Source organism: Chaetodon trifascialis, chromosome 13 (assembly GCF_039877785.1).
Source record: "Chaetodon trifascialis isolate fChaTrf1 chromosome 13, fChaTrf1.hap1, whole genome shotgun sequence".
NCBI classification, from domain to species: Eukaryota; Metazoa; Chordata; class Actinopteri; order Chaetodontiformes; family Chaetodontidae; genus Chaetodon; species Chaetodon trifascialis.
The window spans coordinates 11232007-11252563 of record NC_092068.1 but is presented as its reverse complement, the minus strand read 5'-3'; the positions used below and the strand labels follow the sequence as shown (position 1 = coordinate 11252563).

The following is a 20557-nucleotide window of genomic DNA, read 5'->3' as shown; positions in this document are numbered from 1 at the left end:
CCACAGCTTTATCAACTCTTCAGCATACTGACGTTAGTTAATAACATTCGGTATTCATGTTGAGGTTTCTGTCATTTCTCACACTAGTGTCCTTGTAACATCAACATTTAAGGTCGCAAATTATCCATTATCCACTACACTGATAAAAGAAGCACAGCTATGAGGGCTGAATGCACATGCCTATGAAATGTCTGTCAGTATTTGCCACAGTCTCACCTTTATGTGACTCTCAACCTCACCTCTCACCCAGCACGCCAATTCTGCGTACACGTGTAGAAAAACAGCAGATCACAATCTCAATTTAATTACCCGACACAGAGGCTCGCTACTGTGTTTTCTCCCCATGAAATATTATAGCTTGCATAACCAAACTATCAACGCACTTAAAGTACAAGCGCTTAATATACAATACACCGTCTCCAATCATTTTAATGGCTGTGGAGACAGTAAAAGCGATCAGTGGAGCGAATAAAAAAGAAGGAAAGCAGGACAGAAAGAAACAGGGAAACAAAGTGGACGGGGTGAAGTGAAGCTACCTGTGTACTTAATGGGTGTGAAGATGAAAAACAGAGAAAGTTGGCTGAGCAGAGGAGGCAATTTTGGATGGTGTGAAATTCATCACGCCATCTTGTCTTAGACTCATCATGTTCTGAGGTGGCCTATATAACAAGGTGTGGCGATCAATAGCATTCATTTACTGAAGTACAGCTCATCTAATCATCTGGCGCTCTGCTGCCCACAGAAGAAGCTGCGACACACACCTGGGCCTCTGGAGGAGAGCAGAGTAATGAAATGTACACTGCAGGCCTGGTCTATCTTCAAGTTTCCAACAGCTAGCACAAACGTGGCCCCCTAGGCCTCGCCTCTCACTTCCTTCATCTCCTCCACCTCCACATATGAACAATAAAGCCAAGCTTCACCTCCTCTACCCTGCTTCTCACCATATTACACACAAGCATGGCCCCATACGTTTGGCTAAAGCTGCATATCGTGTGATCCATTAGGAAACTGAGGAGTGTGAAGCACAGAGACCAAAATATCCACAGCACTCTGTTTCTCTCTCCAACTCATTGACTGAGTGCCTCAGGGTAACATCACAATGAACACTCCTTGTCCCTGCTCCCCAATGCAATTCTATAATTCATCTTAATTGAGAAAAACAAGCAAGCAAAGGGGAGGACTGGAAGGATGTAAAGTGCAGGTCATGTATTTCTGGGACTGAGGGACTAACTGTATGTTTAGTGTCTGTGAAAGGTGAATGTAGGTGCTTACCATTGCAAAAACGCATTCACCTTCCTTCCTCTAATGAGGTTTAAAGCAAAGCAGTGCCAAATCATGCGAGAAAGAACATTTACAAAAAGAGTAGACTTAATGTTCATTTGGCACAAATGCCACAACAGCTAAATAAATTGATGCTATTGATATGAGGCAATAAGAGAATTTGGCAAGAAACTGGAGCAAAAACACTGAAAGTTAAAGCCTCTGTGCTACAAACATAATGGAGGACAGGGGATGTATTTTTATTTTCTGCACTCATTGTGTTTTTACACATATACTGTAATTTATTCAAGGGTTGTCTGGTTCACATTCCAGAGCTTAGAGGAAGAGGTAAAGGCAGATGGTGTTTAAACACTATCTTGAAAATGCAGAGTAAACATGAGAGCTGAATATCAAATTGCTGAGAAACTTCCAGGCCAAGATGGCATCTCCAACACAGATGGAACCGCAGCTTTAGCTGCACGCATGCAGACGCATACAGACGTTCGCTTCAGGTAATTAGCAGAGAATTCAGTCTTTTTTGTTTTCTTTGTGGTTGTTGGAAGTTAAAAGCGAGCTCTAACTGGTTGGCAGAGGCAAATCTTGTGTTTCAGTATACAGTTTAACATTTATGAATAAGAATATCCCTGTGGTTCTAATGTAAGATCAGCGCAGGATAAATGCATGAAAGTGGGATTTTTACTTCAGCTGCCACTCTGCTAAATGTGGAGTCCCACAGTTCTATTTGAGAGTACATGTTTTTGGAATATGCAGTACTGTATCATTTGTGTTTGCTTTCACTTTTTCATCCACTTCCCAGAGCCTGTGCTATCTAGGGCAGTGGTCAGCAGTTTTAATCAATTTTCCAAACGCAGGAGCGCTACGGCAGGCAGGAAATCCCAGCAGGACAGTAGGGAATGGACATAGCAATAATAATAACACAAAATCTAATCTGAATTATGCTCTAAAGAGATTAGGTCAGAATAATCCCCAGAATAAACACAAATGGGGAGGAGGGGAAGGCCGCTTGTGATCAAATGCAGGGAGGGGAGCAGCGTTGTCTGCACGTAGATGTTTTTATTCCTGATGGTGGGATTTGTGTAAAGTTGTGTTTGATTTTGGGTGTAAAAGTGATGAGGGTGTTTATTTTGGGAAATGAGAGTATGTCTGAGGCTCAGAGAGCTGCTATTATTAAAGCAGAATAAAGCGCTTCCTATTGCCTCGTCAAACAAAGAGAGAAGCCCTCAGTGTGATGGATTCCTGAAGGTTTTCAGTCACAAAGCCAAAGAGAGTAGCTTCATTTTCAAGTGGGATCCAGGTTTCAGCCCAGTAAGACAAAGACCCATTAAACACATTCTCCATTTTGGGTGTAAATGAAGTTTAAACAGTGCAAACATCGTGCGTTCCACAAGCCTCCTTTAAAAAAGAAAGATGTGAACGAAGACGGAGTGAATTATAAGGCAGCGTGTCTGTGATATTGGTTCACCTATTTTTACTTGGAGACAGTAACAATTTTCTGAATGCACAGCCAAACTAACTACAAATTAACTAAATAACTACCTTAACATCACTGACTTCAGTATGGTTAGAAGGGCAGAGCTTTTGGCGATGCAGCAGTGTCACACTTATTCCCGTCGAAGAGGATCCCGAACTTTGTTGAGTAATAATTAAATCAATTGTTTAGTTTAATTTTGGTGCCTGTGACGAGTCCAGGAAGTCACTGCGTCTGACCAAGAAATTCAGCTCTAGTGCACACACCCCTCATTAAAGCACATCTTTTTCTTCTGTATAGATAAAACAAGCAAGATACAGCATGTTAATTCCTACAATCTAGAGATACCGGTAGATGATATTTTTAAAGTATGGACAGAGCCAGACACGCTGTTCCCCTGATCTTCAAGTGTTCCAGCTTACAGATATGAGAGTGGTATTGGCCTCCTCATCTAACTCTTGGCAAGAAAGTGAATGAATGTATTCTCAAAAGTGTTCCTTGTTTGCTAGCCAATAGAACCTAAATTGTACACAATAAACATGTTTACAGCTTTTTTTTTTTTTTTTTTTGATTTGCTTGAATTACTGCAGGGGCTCTGCCGTGGCTCTCCCAGTGCTGACTCTGTGTGTTGAGGGTTCAGGGATCAGAGTGGACAGGGCCGGGTCAGACCTCGAGGTCACTGGCTGCCTTTCTGCTGAGCAGGCTATTGTCCAGCAGCTGCATGGCAGCACCACTCCAGGTCTATTCAGAGTCTATTCAGCAGCTTCAGCTAAGTGCAATGGAAGACCCCAGCCTATTGTCTGACGCCAAGTCTGTTTGAGCTGCACCAGAATGCTCACTTCATCTCCCAGTGAGTTCAGAGAAACAGTTAAGTCTCAACGAATGTGGGCGGATATATACAAGTAAAAAGACACGTTAAACACATTCAGGCCGACTCCAGCTCTCAAACAGAGAGCTGCTCGACCTCATGTGACCTTTGCAGAGTATCAAACCACACTGTATGACTTCTGCTTGGTTACCTCAACACAACACACACACACACACACACACACACACACACACACACACACACACACACGCCCACACACACACACACACACACACACACACAGGCTTTAGATACAAACAGAGAAGAGGTGCTGAAGGAAAAAAGAAAAACCTCTTATTTCATACACTTGTCCACTAGATACATGACAAACCTCCTGAATGTCAACACCTATTTTTTATTTGGTAAGCATGCTATATTAGCTAGCTTTATTTGCATTTCTCTTCTGTTGTGCGTATGAAATAAGAAGCCATAAAAACATTATAATGTAAAAATGAATAACAAGAGACCGGTGGCATTGCTAGCAAGTTAGCTATTCCCAAAGCACTGGCTAAGTGTATGATCATGCACACAAAATGGCCATATCACACTCAGTAAAAAAGCCATCTGGAAGCATCAGCACTTCTATGAGCAGAATTAAGTCAGAGTGCAATGACTTTCTCGTTTAAAGTGCCTCCAAAGAGCCCCATTATTACCTTCCCAGAATGCAAATGTGCTTTGGGCCAATTAGAGGTTGAGCCAATACCAATGTAAGCCCATAAAAACCCGCCCTTCCATAATCATTCAGCAATATGACTCATGGGTAAGATTGGAACACCGGCCTGTAAATGTGTCATGATTATGACTCTGTGCTTAAAATGAATGGAGGAGCCGTGTATTTCATTCCCACGGTGCTGGAGCTGAGCCATGCATATGTTAGTGTCAGAGCATCTAATGAAATAAATAGACTTGTGATGGTACTTATTAGGCCTCCATAAGTGGCAGGTAAAGACAAGGGCCCAGTGGTGGATCAAAGGCAGTTAAATGTCTCTTTTTAGATCTCCACCTATCAAGAGGTATTTAGGGAGAGAGGGGGTTGCTTTTTTGTTTGTGGAGACAGACGCCCTCATCCAGGATCTCTCTGTGTAATTACACGCCACAGAAGACCTTCATTCCTCTCCTCTTCACAGAGAGAGATGAAAGACGAGAGAGACAGGGGCATGTAATCGCTCCTCTGACTGAAAGAGGGGGAGAAGAGGTGAGGGACACAGAGAATAGAAGGACAAAAGGATGGTGAGTGGTGGTGGGGTTTTAATAAACCTCCTCTGTCTCTTGTTTACAGAGTCACTCCTACCGCTCCTGATTTCTCTCTCTCTCTCTCTCTCTCTCTCTCTCTCTATCACACACACACACCATCTTTGACTGAGGCTTTCATTATTCTCAGAGTTGCCTGTTCTTTGCCTCAAGACAGATGTGTAAATTGTTGTGCTAATGTAAGGCCCACTGCTGAGAGCTTTAGAGGGAAGGAGATTTACACACTCCACACCACTGTATAACTGTCACTCACAAACTCACACTCACAAGAGCATAAAGGAGGATGCCGACAGCATCTCCGCACACACTCAGCAGACCCCGCGTGCATATGCAAGCGTGCATGCACACACATAGACGGACACGGCGGTACTGACAGAGGCGTGGGCGGACGTTGACATGCACACGTAAATGTTCTATTTTCTTCTGCCATTCATACTCACCAAGTCTAACAAAGGACTCCCTCACCTCATCACAAAGGGCTTAAGAGCAGCAGTGAAGTTCCAATCTGTCGCTGTTCCACTGTAAAACTCCAATATTTTTCCATTGCAGGCTTTATTTACTCTAAAGGGCACGGGGGGCAAAACACCAGAAAGGCACCTGTTAATGATCTCCCTTTGCTTCTGAGGTTAAGCCGAGGTGGTAATCTGAGGGATCTTTGTGTTGGTTTTTTTTTATATTTTGGCAGCATCTGCTGTTCAGAAACAGAAGGGAACTCATCACACAATGCGAGACAAGGAGGGTAACAGGTGACAAAAGTCATCAGGCAGGAAACAAACGCATGATACAACAGTTCGATCATTAATTTAGCACGCAAAGGAACAACTTGGGGAATACACATATCAAGCCTTCTCGCGAGAGTGAGATGAACAGATTAATTCCACTCTCGTATCTGCATGCTAAATCAAGAGATTAATTAATGAAAACAATTATTACTTAGTATATTCGTACTTTTTTGAACTTTTTTCCCCCTGAGTTTTCTAACTGCAGGTCACAACTCTGCCAAGTCTGCATGACACTGGGTGACTGACTACTCCTCTGTCTGTCTGTCTGTCTGATGGCACCTCTGAGGGGTTCCAAATAACCCATCTGCCCAGGAATCTGCCAGTCCTTCTGTCTGTCTGTCTGGCTCTCCACAGGTATGTCTATTTGTCCCTGCGTGATCCATGTTTCTTTTATTAAGCTGTGGAAGAGGAGGGCAGGGGCTGGCTGCAGCGTGAAGGTTGAAGCTATAGACAGAGAGACAGCACTCAGAGTTTAATGACCCACTATAACTATACCTATTCATCTCCCCCTGCAGAAGTGCCATGGAAATGGTCCTCTGCTGAAGGTATTGCATCATGCTAAATCATAAGTCTTGAGCCGGCGCAGGTGTGATTACATGAAACACGTTCCTCCTGCTGCTTTTCATGTGACACAGATGACACAAGGAATATTTCAACACAAATTAACGTGGAGGCAGTTTGACATGATGACGTCAGAGAGAGCATAAACCAAAAAGCGTCAGGTGCTGCAACGCTTCCACATAAACCAATCAAGCAGAAACTTCGATCAACAGACATGTATACGGCTGTCCTCTGCTGGAGTGAGGTGTTTTCTCTACCTGCTGTACCCCCCCCCCCCCCCCCCCCCCACACACACACACACACACACACACACACCACATCTTGTTGCTGAGAGGATTGGAGGCAAGTGAAGCTGAGCAACAGCAGCGGCAGAGCAGAGACACCCAGAGTTAATGAACCCTCACCAGTCAGCATGGCTGTCCATCTGCTTTCATAATCCCCATAAACAGCAGGCCATGGGTGCTGCCCAACCAGCTACACACACACACACACACACACACACACACACACACACACACACATACACACACACACACACACACACACACACACACACACACACACACACACACACACACACACACACACACAGAGCATAGTATCATCCTAAATATCCTACATGAATGAGGGCTGCAAGTGTGCTTTGTGTGTGCATGTGTGTGTGCAGGATTGAGTGTTGCAGGGGGAGGAGGGTGGGGAGGGAGCGCTGATGTGTCCATTATAATGCCTGCGAGCCTTAGTTCAGCTCACCAGCTAATCTAAGCGGAGTGGCGGGGAGAGGTGAGCGTGAGGTCGGCTGCTGAGCCCATCTGGTCAGCAGCAGGTAAGAGGCTTGAAACACACACACACACCCGCTGACACACTTGATGCGTGTGTGAGCTCATACACTTAAATCTAACCTTAATTACATGCAGGTACATCTGCCACATTAGGCCAGACCTCGTCCCACTACTTCACACATGGCACTCATTTAAAACGATTCCTAACTCTTCAGCGACGGATGCCTGGTGGCATTTTGTAGCGTACGCCGCATACACCTGGCATTGTGAAGGAACCAGGAGGATAAACCAGGTTTCCTCCTGTGCAATCAGAACTGCTGCCAGAGCGAGAGAGATGGGTGTGTGCGCGAGCTGTGTGCTGATTGAGACTGGGAGTGTGACCCCACTGTGACCCATGCAGAAAAGGGAGTAATACCTAAGTAATACAGCTGGCTTCCCATCAGCGCGCACCCATCCCACATACACACACTCACGCCAAACACGCAAACCGGGCCAACAGGAGGCTGTCAGCCCTTGATTAAGACCTGCATCCAAGATGAGAACAGAATCTTTTCTGTGTGTTTGGAGGCTCCCAGTCAAAGTCTCAAGAGAAGCAGTACGACTTAAGTCCTGGAGCTGAAGACGGGTGGAGGAATTAAAGGATGGATGAGGGCAGATCTCATTCTTTTCCTCTCCTCTTTGCTATGGTTGTGATCCAAGAGGTTCTGAGTAGAAACAGGGATTATTGCCCCTACTGTGCGTGTTTGTACATGTCTGCATATGTTTTGGGGATGAAGCCAGAAACTGCCTATAGCTGACATTTTCTTTTAGCATGATCTTTAAAGCTCCAAAGTGAGGAGAGGAGAGAAGAGGAGAGGGGAGGAGAGGAGAGGAGAGGAGAGGAGAGGAGAGGAGAGGAGAGGAGAGGAGAGGAGAGGAGAGGAGAGGAGAGGAGAGGAGAGGAGAGGAGAGGAGAAGAGAGGAGAGGAGAGGGGAGGAGAGGGGAGAAGAGGAGAGAAGAGGAGAGAAGAGGATACACCGGGGAAGAAAAGGAAAGGAGACACAGGGGAAAGGAAAGGAAAGGAAAGGAAAGGAAAGGAAAGGAAAGGAAAGGAAAGGAAAGGAAAGGAAAGGAAAGGAAAGGGGAAAAGAGACGAGTGAAAAGGATACGAAAAGAACAGAAAGTAAAGGATGTGAAAGGCCTGCATGTGCCCCTATTGACCTCTGAATAAGTGCCAATCACCACTCCATTACTGACAGGGCCAATGAGCTTAAGAGACAAACATGGTGCTTTAACTCCATGTCAGTCACTACATTAAATAACACAGCAGCGCACTGTTGACATGCAGCCAATCACACAAAACCCACCAAGCCCTCCCTGCTCCCCTGCCCCTCCCCCCCTACAAACACTCAGTGAGCATCGTTTGCCTTGATTTAAAACACAAGGGAGGAAAAAAAAATGTAAGTTGTTTGAAAGTCCTGCTGTTGCCTAGCTGCCTGCCATGCAGACAGAAGGACGCAGGATCATTTCCGTTCCCTCTTTCAGCCGGAGATATGCGCACGAACGCTCAATACGCCCGTCTCTCCAGGGAGGTCTGTGTGTCATTCCCCTACTTTAGACACACCAGCTGCTCGGTGTGTGCGCCGCAGTGTTAAGAGCCCCTTCCCACCTTGCACAAGCCCCCAGTGGCACCCACATCCACTTATACGCAGGCATGACAAAGCTCCCCTCGCTCCCCTCCTTTACCTACCCCATGACAACCCAAACACCCCCCACATTCATAAGTACCCTGAGGGCAGATGGGACCCTAATAAGCGTTACACTCATAGAAATGGGATTCTTCACAGTGCCTTCTAAAGAGCAATTCCCAAAGTCTGCCAGAGAGCTGGCTGGAAAAAAAATGATGGAGTGAGAGAGATATTGATGACAGAGGTTGGTATATGTGAGACTATAAAGCTATAAATACGCCTGATGAGACTATCAAGAGACTGAAGGAAGAGGAAGGGGAAATGGGGACAAGTGAAGGCAATTTATTAATGTGGATGTAGGGGAATGTAGCTTTGTGTGGCAAATTCATAAAAGGAAGTCAGAATAACACTAACTGCCGCTGCCTTCTCTAATGCAGCACATTTCCTCTCCTGATGGAAAGTGTATTATTTAACACTCTTTAAGCTGAATTTTCCTCCAAGTTCACCAAGCCCACATGGCATGCTCAAATACAAACAGACACAAACACAAGCATTACAGACTGGCTGTGGTCTAAGCTCTGAGTGGACTTGGCTCAACTGGCTTCTGAAGACAAAAAGCCTCTGCTAAGAAGATGAGGGGAATATGTGTGGCCTGAAAAACCTCCCTTTTTTAGATGAGGACACATGCAGAGCGCTGGACCACAGTACAGCCAATCAAGCGCTGACGCTGCCTCTGATCTATGGACCTCAGTGCAGTCACTTTTATCAAGTGTGTGTGTGTGCGCGTGTGTGTGTGTGTGTGTGTGTGTGTGTGTGTGTGTGTGTGTGTGTGTGTGTGTGTGTGTGTCTGTGTGTGTGTGTCTGTGTGTGTCTATCTTAGGGTAAGGGGTTGCTCAGGATCTGGCATAACCCCCCGTAGAGAATCCTGATCCTATTGGTCACGATGCTCAGAGTGCTGCTGAGATCTTAAATGAAAATTCCTGCACTCACTCACTCACTCCTCCCAAGTGACCCAGCAGGTCTTCTGCCATTTTACACATAAATGCTACCTCTTCATCAGAGGATATGGCTCCATTTTGCATATGTGTGTGTGTGTGTGGCAGGGTGGGTGGGTGCTGTACTTGTAATGTCAGATGTCACCGAGCATGTCTTAGCAGATCAATCGTCGAGAGAATCAGAGATTTTTTAAGCTGAAACCAGCAGGTGTGATGTTTACCTGTGCATGACTGGTTATGCAACAGCTACATACCTCTAAAGAGACATGAGCGCACGCACACACACACACTTGCAAGTATAGCTCCTGTTGAAGTTGTGAATGAGTTCTGAGTGTGTGTGTGTCCTGCTGCTGCCCCCCTTTACCCCACACAAAGGGGCAGAAAAGGCTCTCTGGAGTCTCCTATTCATCTAAAGCACAATGGAACCCCACAGAGGTTTTCTTCCTGTTTCCCTGTCTGCCCCACCCATCTCCCCCCACAGGGCAGGATGGAGGGGTAGGGGGTACCCTGTCCTGCCGGCCCAGCGGCAACTCAGGTCCCATCTGCCACCGAAACTCTTCCTCCTCCACCCCCGATCCATCCATCCATCCATCCATCCATCCATCCATCCATCCATCCATCCATCCATCCATCCATCCATCCATCCATCCATCCACCCTCTCTCACTGCCACCTCAACTTGTTTAACTCCACTTGCTGGCTTTTTGAAGACCTGTTCCAACATCTTTGTGTTTTATTTAGGGAAAAAAATCACCTTCAAAAGTCACTGACAGAGTGAAATGAATTTTGTGATAACTATTAAAAAAAACTGTTTGACCTTGGGAGAAGAACAGCTCGGTTAAAAACGTCCTCAAATTTCAAACATCAGTGGCTTTAAATGTTTGGATGAAATTGAAACAATCTTGCGTTTCAATGAAAGCACACAGGTAGCACAGACCATCTGGTGACAGATAAACATTTTTAACCAGAATCCAAGCTCTCCATAAAATATTTAAATAACTTCACGTGATGATAATTACCAACAATATTTTGGTCCACTTTTTAAATGACACAGAGTTTGAAAAACTTGGCAGGCTCAGCCATATTGATTAAATCTTTATAACCTCAGATTCTAAATACTTTGAGAGCATATTGTCTTTGCAGGAGAAAATAATGGCATGTGCTTAAAACTAGATTCATCTCCAGTCTGCCGATCTCTGCTCGAAACTTTCTTCTGCTGCTAATTCCTCTTTCCATTCTTTATAGTCAGCTCCCTCTTCCATTTACCTCGCTCTGTCCCTCCGACAGAGCCCTTGCTGTTTGCTGCAGATTTATGGTCCAGTCTAACATGCACAATATTGGCAAAGCATTAAACATGTCTACTCTTAATACTGTGAGCTCTCTCCATCGATAAGAGCCTTAATAAAAACATCCCCCTAGTGGATTTGTGTGTCTCTTTTTCACTTTCCAGCCTCCGCCTCCCTCCTCAACGATATCCTTCTCTCTTAACCACTGTTTCTTTTGCTGCTTTGCTAGCTTTAACCTGGTTCTGCTGCACATCACTCGCCTTCCTCTCATTCTTTTCCACCTATTTCACCCCCGACTCACCGCCTCATTCTCCGGCCTGTGCCAGAGGTTTAATGATGCTTGAATGCCACTGCTATGGAGTTTTCTTCTTTGCTCTTTTCTCATAAAGGATATTTAAAAGCCATGCCCTGAGATCAATCTATCTCAATGTGTCTCTCACAGATTCATTTCTCTTCCATCTCCTCTCTGTTTTTTCCTCCTCACTGTCAGATGGATGGCATTACCCTGCGTCACCCCTCTTGTTTCGTTCACACACATTCCCCTGCAACAAACCACAGGCTGCAAATGGCACGTTCGCTCAAACTGACACTCTTTTATCTAGTCTATAAATGCCTATTGGTACCCTAAAAGCCTCCACTACCCCCTGCAGCCATCCCAGTCAGCTACGCCTATGAGAGCCAAGCAGCTGTTCCCCTCCCACTTCTTTCTCCTTTGCTGTCTCTCATGTCAAGAATTTGAGCATCATAAGCACATTTTAAATATTAACAAAGACCACTTTGCACGTATGAATAATACAGCAGAGAGGGCAGTGGCTAGCCAACGATCCCATCCCCTGCCGCCTGACGGCCATAAAACTAATGCACTGCTCCGGGACAGAATGTGGCCTGGTCTGGTCTGCCAGCAGGACTTGCCTGAGGAACTAGTTTGGCCCATGGCCTGGCCCAAAGAGAGCTGTCTGTCTGTTTATTTATCACAGTGCCCAACCACCTGTCCAAATCTCTGCAGATGCAACAGCCTGGCAGCACTTTTGTTATGACTACATGTTTCAGAGACACTTTAATCTAATCTGACATCTCAATCTGTTGAGCGTCTTTGAAGCCAAATCTGCTTTGGTGTTTGTTTGAGGTTAGCTTTGTTGTCACATTCTTTTCTTTTCATGCATCTAAAATTCATACTTTTAGCTGTCGGGAAATTACAGAGCTCTTCAGACCAAACCGATAGTTCAGCAGTCTTTTAACTCGCTCAAATATCATATTAAAGAATGGGAGTCTTCTTGGAGACTGTTATTCGGGAGCGAGAGGATTCCCACACTAAACACCAATGAGACTGCACATCCAAGACGAGTGTCACGATTCATCCAGCTCTCCATGGGAGTGTCTGACATGTTACGCTCCCTAACTCTGAACACTCGGCTGCTCCTTTGCTACCCTCACCCTCGTTCTCCTCCTGTTTTGACCTCCCAGTCTGGACACCGGTCTACAGTCCCTCCCCCGAAAGCCTGATGTGTCAAAAATAATGTGCAAACACACTTCCCGTATGTCGGTTTTCTAATTCTGATGAAGTCATGAATAATGACAGAGAGAGAGAGAGAGAGAGAGAGAGAGAGAGAGAGAGAGGGAGTGGACAGCAGGGTAGTTACTCCAGACAAGTGTTCCAGGCAGTCTGGGTAATTAATGTGTATGTCAACACAGAAAAGAGGAGCACCGTAGCAGAAATGTGAGCTCAGCACATCGACAATGCAGGCAGAGACTGATACAGGAGGGATCTGAGAGGAGGCAACAGAGGAAAGGTATACACACAATGGGAGAGAAGATAAATGCAATCTGTCCGTCCCATCATGCATTCTCTAAATATATCTCTGCCTCACTCTCTCCCAGACAGAAACTTTACTGGGGCACACTGAGCCACTGTCCCCTGGTGTCCCCCTCCTCCCGGCCCTTCTCCCCTTCCAGGACTCACTTCAATCCTCAACTGTTTATATCAACCTTTCTCATTTCTCATGCAAGGATTTCAGAGTGGTCCACAATTTTAATAAACGTAAGCTGCTTTTCTGCTCCGCCTGTTCAGGGAATAATACACACACAAGGACCTTAGGAGGATGTATGGCAGGGGGTTCTTACTGGCATTCAAAGAAATGGCCACGAACCTGGACAGACAGTCAGCGTGGCCTCCACAAGATTACTGCTGTCATCAAACAGTAGCTAAAAATGGACTTCTTCACCACAGATTTATTTCTTGGAGTGGTCTTTTAGCAAAGCTTGTGCATATTCTGTACTCATTGTTGTCCGCATTGTTCTTTTTTTCCCCGACCGTAAACTGAACTTAATCCACAATCCACTAAACCCTCAGATTTCTGTCTTGTATTTCAATTTGATCAGGCAAAGGCAGGCGTGGAAGAGGTCCAGGCTCGCCTTCCACTAGGCCACACTGAGTGAAACTGTTCATCTGACACTGGAGGTGGGCAGTGTCACCTTGGTGTCCAGGCCCTGTCCCATCACCTCACCCGCACTGACCTGCCCTGTGAACCCAGTGATTTCATCTCCAGAAGAGCTGCTGCAGTCTTTGACGGCATTAACTCTGGCCAATCCACTGATCAAAGCCTGCTCTGTTCACACTGAAATACTGTCTAATGAAGTAATGATTAGAAGTTCAGAAATGTTTTATGATCAACTGGGTGTATTCGGTATTTCAAAAGCAACCCGTACATCCAAGCGAGTGTCACTTAATTTAGACGCTGTATCTCGCAATGAGAACAATAATTACACGAATATTTTCCCCGAAGCACTTCAACTGCTCTATCTTACTTTTGACAAGGTTTTTCATCTTTCTTTTTCGGAGAGGCCAAGAAGGCATGGAGCAAAACCTTAATTACTCCCTGCGCACCGGGGGAGTTTGGTTTTTCCGCTCCAAGTAGAAAAGAGAGTTGTGAGCTCGGGTGAACTGTGAGGTTGCAGTTTGATGAGGGTAAAAAAAAAAAGTGCTGGTCAGCAGGCGACCCCAGACCCCTGCACCGTTACAGGTGTACTATTAAATCCAAGGCATCTATTTTAAATTGGGCCAAAAGTGAGGATGGACACTTTTAGTAAAAAGCCTGAATTCAAAATAAAAACAAACAAACAAAAAACAAGCTGAGTGCGCGCGCGCACGTGTGCGATTTGTAAATGTTGCGCCGTGTCACATGTGTACAATATTTTCATACTGAGCTTTAATATCAAAACTTACCAGTGCCAGACACGACACTTCCCCCGACCAGGAGGAGAAGAACCAGAGGAGCGACTCCTTGGTCGCGCTGCATTCGAACACAGAGCATCTTTTCCGGCTACGCCGTTGCGAAACGTCCCGGTTGTCCACGCAGCGTAACCTGCGGTGCTTTTGACACACCTAAGTGGCTTTTTTTCCAGCAAAGTCTTTACCTGTGAAATATCTCTCAGGAAAGAGTGAAATACCAGCCAGTCTAGTAATAAATGTTAAACGTCGTTGTTGTGGTAAATAGTTCTTGATTGTTGACGCAAACAGACTGCAACGCTCAAAACACATCCATCGCCGAGCCGCTTGTGAATGGCAGAGAAAAAACTGAGAGGGTGTTATTTCCGTCCGTAATCAAAGTTTGAAGAGGTCCGTAGAGATCACACCCTGTGGACATAAAGGAACAATTTGCCGGGACTACTCCAGGGAGATTTCATTTCCAGCAGCACTTGAACCCCGCTTGACTAGGAGCCCTGCGCGCAGAGGTGCCACAAAAGTCACCAAAAAGTTTGATGCATTTCTGCTCTGAATGGACAGATGAAGTTGGATGAGAGAGTCCGGTTCCCAGCACAGAGAAACTTGCTTTGCCACCGTACCAAACAAGTACCACGGGGAGAGATACTCTCAAGACAGCCGCGTCCGCCGCAGACTGGACTGCCGCGTCTGTTCTGGGCCCCTGGGTGTCTTCTCTCGTCCCCGTCCGCAAGGTATAAACAAGAACACGGGGATCAGTGCTGGAGCACAATGCCAGCCTCCGGACTACCAGTCCCCGCCTGGCCAATCATATACCATCCTCCTCCTCTCAGACTGAAGGCTGACCAAGTGACGGTAAACTAGTGGCAAGCGAAGAGGAAATAGATGGGAGGGGAGAGATAGAAAACCCGGACCCTACAGCGCACAGCCCAGCTCTGGATTCAGCAGGCACTGATGTCTTTCTGCAGAGAAGTGAGGATGAGTTTGTGAATTAAATTTATTCGAATCTATCTATCTATCTATCTATCTATCTATCTATCTATCTATCTATCTATCTATCTATCTATCTATCTATCTATCTATCTATCTATCTATCTATCTATCTTGGCTATTTTATTTTCAAATCTAATTTTAAATGCAATAACGTAGACACTTTTCTTTGCTGGCCCCCGACCTAATATGAATAATCTGCGGACAGCTATCCGGAGTCTATAAAAGAAGTCCAGCAGCACCGGTCTTGGTTTATGAGAGCGTATTATTGCCTGTCAATCCATCTCTGGGTCCTATTTTACTCCTGGTGGCCACAAGAGAGCACCCTTTCATAAATGAGCCAATGAGGACGACACCTGACTGGCTCCTCAGCACAGCTCTTCATTAAGAGAGCCGTTTCCTGTATGACTGGATGGCGCTGATAGTGTTTGATTGGTGAGCGGACTCCACAGGAGCCATAATGAAGAGGTGAGCGTTGCCTTAACTGCTTATTTTCAAAGCAGTTGGAAGTACAACTCAGTTCAGCTTCCTGTCACAATTTACAGAGGGGGTGTTTTATTTTGAATATTGGCTAAGTCTTTCCACTTTTTAATTTTTTTATTTTTTTAAAGTTTTTGACAGCGGCAACTTCTCTAAAGTTTGAGTTTCTTTCAGTGGTCCTCTCTTCTTCGTCTGTTCACTATTCAGGCTGACACCTTACAAAGCCATCCCTATAGCCTGAGAGGTCTGCGCTTAATTCACAGAATCTGGAGTTATGGCACACAACTAACGTTTTTCCTGGATCACTTATCACTTGTGTGCACTCACAGGTTTTCTGTGGGATGGCTATGCATTGTTTGATTTGGGATCAGCAAATTGCTTTCATTAGCTGGCATGTGATGCTCAACTGGGTGACAAATCAAAGATCTGAATACATTAAAGGGGACATCACAAGTGCAAGCATACAGTGGGATGGTTTGAGTATGATATGGTGATATGTTATGGTCTTCAGCAGTGTCAACCCTGTTGGGAGATTTTGAACATTGTACCAGACATCTCTCTCCAGCACCGCCATCAAAACACCAAATGACGGAATATGATTGGAGGAATGCTGTTCCTCCTTCCAGCAGACAGCCGGAGAGTCTAGGAGCACTGAGCATTGTTCTGAAAACCTTATGTTGTTTTTTCCTTCAATTTGTCACCCAGCTGCTATGTGATTTGGTGATGAAGAACATAAGAGTGTAATTTATTTCTATGAAAATGTCACTTCCTGCCTTCCTCCAGCATTAGTCTCTATGGGCAGTATCGCTCTCTGGCTCACACTGAGCATAACATTCATTCCTTCTGTTGCTGAGTCACATTGATGAGTGAGGGGAAGGCTTATCCTTGCATGACTTTTACCTTCAGATTGCAGTAACGCTGTAGTATAAAATGCTCAAGATGGAATTAGATTCTTCAGAGTATAACAGAGCAAAGCCCAGAGTTTTAGGCAGAGGGTGAGGCAGACAGAGAGCTGGTATGTACAGTAGGCACGCATGCCGCCGAGCCTAAAGCGAGGCCCTCTCCAAAGATGTGACAGTATCTGGCAACAGAACAGCATTGCCGTACTTTGCTCAAATCCAACTTCAAAGGTTATAATTCGCGCGGACAAGTGATGACTCCTACTGCCTCCCTCCCCCGAAGACAATTATGCTGTTTCCTGGAGCACAGAATACACTCTGGATTATTTATTTATTCCCTAAGTCTTTATTGTGACTGGTGAGGGAGTGAGAGCGAGAGAGGTAGGAGGAGAGTGACAGGGACGTGGACAGACAGGGAGAGAGAGAGAGACACTGACAAGATGGTGAGAGCGAGAGAGGTTAAGCATGAAATGGAGTTCGCAGGTTGTGTTTGAGGCAGATTTGCCTTGTGGAGCTGCAAATGCATTTTCTGTTTACATGCCTGTGCATGCCGTCCTTTCTGATTGTGTTTCTATGCGGCTTTTACTGGTCTGTTCTTTCATATAAAAGCTCGGTGCTCTGCGTAATGAGCACATACTTACATGACATTATGCGCAATCTTTTTCTGTTAGCGATTCTTGCTGTGTGTGTGTGGAGCACTTTGTGGTGAGAAGCTCGTTCAACAGATTTTATGTGACTGACTTTGGTGAGACATCTCCTGCCTTGATGAGGTCACACAGGATGTTAACACATTGCAAGTTCTCAATTTGTCCTCTCTTCCTTCTCTCTCCAACACATATCCCCAGTTATTACTGAGGCGATGATGATGTTGAACTTGCCATAAGTTATTATTTTGTTCTGGCGTTGCTAAGACTAATTGAAGATATTAGTCAAGGGCATCCAATGGAAAACTGGGGAGGAAAGCTGGGGGAAAGGAGAGCCATAATCGAGTGGGATAGAGCGCATATGTGGCGCACCATACAGAGGAAGAGACAATGAGAAAGCTCGGGCTATTATTAAGGCATAATAGGTTATCCGCCGAGGACTGTTTAGCACCGCTGACTCTCCGTTGCTTTGTGTTGCAGGCTTGACATAAAAAGGATCAAACTGCCTATCTCTGTAAAACAGAAGGGGTCTAAAAATAGGAGACATGCTCTAGAAGTTGCTGTGGAGATAATTGAATATTATTTTCAGGAATGATTAAGTTGACCTATCCAGTAGACTAATTATTTCTTGCAGGCCAGAGGAGAACTTGTTTAATAGATTTTGGTTGCAGTGAATAAAGCAAAATAAAGCGGCCAATCTGCAGGCTTTCTGCTAACCAAGAAAACATCATCTGTGGCAAAATGAGTAATACCCATCATTAGAGTTTGGCTTGGGAGATGTTCACAGATGTATCTGGCAGTATTTCAGAGTGGGGTCCTCTGACATTGTCTTTGGATGTGTTTAAAGTTTTAGGTCATCCAAAGCTGAACATGATTGGCAGACAAGAGGCAGAGCAAATTCAACCGAGAGAACCAGTCAAAAACAATGCTCGATGCTTTGACTTGGAACTGTTCAGTGAACGTCAGTGAGCCTGTCTGCATGTAGGCTGTGTTCAGAATCATCTACTAATACTAATTTTGTACTCATACTAAAACAGAAATTGAGTATGAAAACTAGATTACCAAGATTTTTTGTGTAATCAACCACCCCAAAAATGCATTGTGTCTCTTCAGATTGTCCAATTGTGGACTGTAAGTAAGACAGCTCTAGCACCACACTGTATTTTATTTCTTAACAATTTTTGTGTGCTTCACTTCTGAGATTTTTGATGAGATATCAGTTTTGGAGATTTTAAATATTTGCATTTTTTTACAGAAACTAATGATGAATCATAAATGTGCTTTAACATCGAAATTGAGAAGCTTCACAAGCGCCAGCTGGCGGGCCGGTCATGCTCACAGACCCTCCTTACCCCACAGCCACACAGACCACCACAGCCAACACCACCTCAGCAACATTTCTATCTATTGTACCGTATTCAGTGCTCAACTCAGCAGTCTCCTCTTCGGCTTCTCCGTAAATCCATCTTTGATCTTTATAGTTGTTTTGCCTTGTTTCTTTACTCTAAATCAAAAACACAAACCAAATCCTTATTCTTTAATTTCCTTCAAATAATACTGGAAAATATAGCATTAAGTGGAAGAGGTACTGCTGATTTACATTTGTGATCAACAACTTTAATTCACTGCATTTACGCACTGCTGGAGTGTACTTACACTACATGTGTGTACTAAAGTATACTAAATGAATGATAATCGTTAGTCCGTGATTTCAAACACAGTAGAAGAGACAGTTCCTTGTAAGCCATCCTACTCTTGATGGTGTTGCACTCAAATCTGTCCCAATGGCTTTGCTGACACACTTTGTCTGAAAATATGCCAAAAGAAGGGATTCTGCACAGTAAAAAGATATGCTATGTTCTACATAGAAGCTTTTTACAGAAAATAATGCATTTGGATGTAACTCCTTTCTTGTAGATCCCAATTTAAGGGATTTAAAATATGTTTTTTTTATTTATTTTTAAATGTAGGTGTACCACAACGTCTAATTTACAGTCATTTTGTGTTATTCTATGTAAATTTAACGTCCTTTAGGATAGTATGTGAACACAAATGAAATGCAGTATCAAACACAGAGTTTTGTTTGTGGTTGAGTTTGAGAAGATGTGGTCACTGAATAGATTTTGTGTCAGTTACAGTAATGAGCACATTGACATCTGATGTGCTGTGTGTGGAAAAAACACAAACACACAACAAAATGAACTCTTACAGTACCAACTGTAAAAAAAAAAGAAGGTAATATTCAACATGTAAAACATATGATCATCGTAGAAAATATGATAGATGGTATAGCTTCACCTTGACCAAAACATCATGCTGTTTTCTAACAACAACTCAGTAAGGTAATATTTATTATGACAATAAAAACACTGCTGCATAACAAGTACGTTTATTTCAGATTAAGTGTACTTTGCTGCATGATAACACTTTTCTACTGTTGCTTTAAGTAAGATTTTGAATTCAAGACTTGTATTTACTTTTACTCAAACGTCATTATTTTCACTATTATTAAACCTTTATTTAACCAGGTGAATCCTTTGAGACCACAGGATCTCTTTTACACAGGAGCCCTGGCCAAGATTTCATCATTACAGCGTTTCAAGCTGCATACATACAAACATTAAAAACACACAAAACAAAACAAACAGTATGGACAGACAGACAGACAGACAGACAGACAGACAGACAGACAGACCGACAGACAGACAGGAGGGAGAGCATCTCGCTCAGGAAGCAGTTGCAGTTTACATAGTGGTATTTCTCTTTTACTAAACAAAGGGTCTGAATCCTTCATCCAGTACTGCTTTGGATAATCTACATACCTAAATATGAGCAGTTTTCACTGGAACTACTTCCTTTTAAATATATTTCCCACTGTTTAGCTCTATACTACATATATTATATAAAATGATTTTTATTTTTTTAGTTGAGTTTTTTTTCAGTCTGTACACACTTAAAAACTGTCCAATATTGGTTATGCGGATGATTGTTGGTGTTTCTGTGTATTCGCCTGTCATTAGTGTGTGTGTGTGTGTGTGTGTGTGTGTGTGTGTGTGTGTGTGTGTGTGTGTGTGTGGGTGGGTGTGTGTGTGTCCCTGTCAGCGGGCACTGACTTCACCTGTCCTCCGCTGTTGTAATCCCTGGGTACACCTGGGCCTTTGGGCTTCAGGGCTTTTAGCAGATTGCATGTGTCAGACTTAGGACAATTACACTGATTGTTGCCCTAGAAACTCTGCTCTCCCTCTGCTTCTGGGGGTGAAAGAAGTTAATAAAATCAAAGGTGACAGAACAACGTGGAAAATGAGAGAAATCTGTCTGCAAGCTGCTTTTAATATGCCTCTAACCTCCACCACGCTGTACAGAAACATCACCTTGATGAACAGATT

At 44.3% G+C, this 20557-nt stretch overlaps 1 protein-coding gene across 4 annotated transcripts in view; it reads right to left on the bottom strand.

The window, feature by feature from the left end:
- Positions 1–14994, bottom strand: part of unc5b (unc-5 netrin receptor B) — a 45048-nt gene extending 30054 nt beyond the window's left edge. For 3 of the 4 annotated variants that reach the window (XM_070977714.1, XM_070977716.1, XM_070977715.1), the window contains exon 1: positions 14162–14988. In XM_070977714.1, the coding sequence (XP_070833815.1) occupies positions 14162–14249 (88 nt within the window). In that variant the 5' untranslated portion in view covers positions 14250–14988. Of the gene's footprint in view, positions 1–14161 lie in introns of all 4 variants that reach the window. The other variant, XM_070977717.1, reaches the window with a different exon arrangement.
- Positions 14995–20557: the final 5563 nt, after the last annotated feature.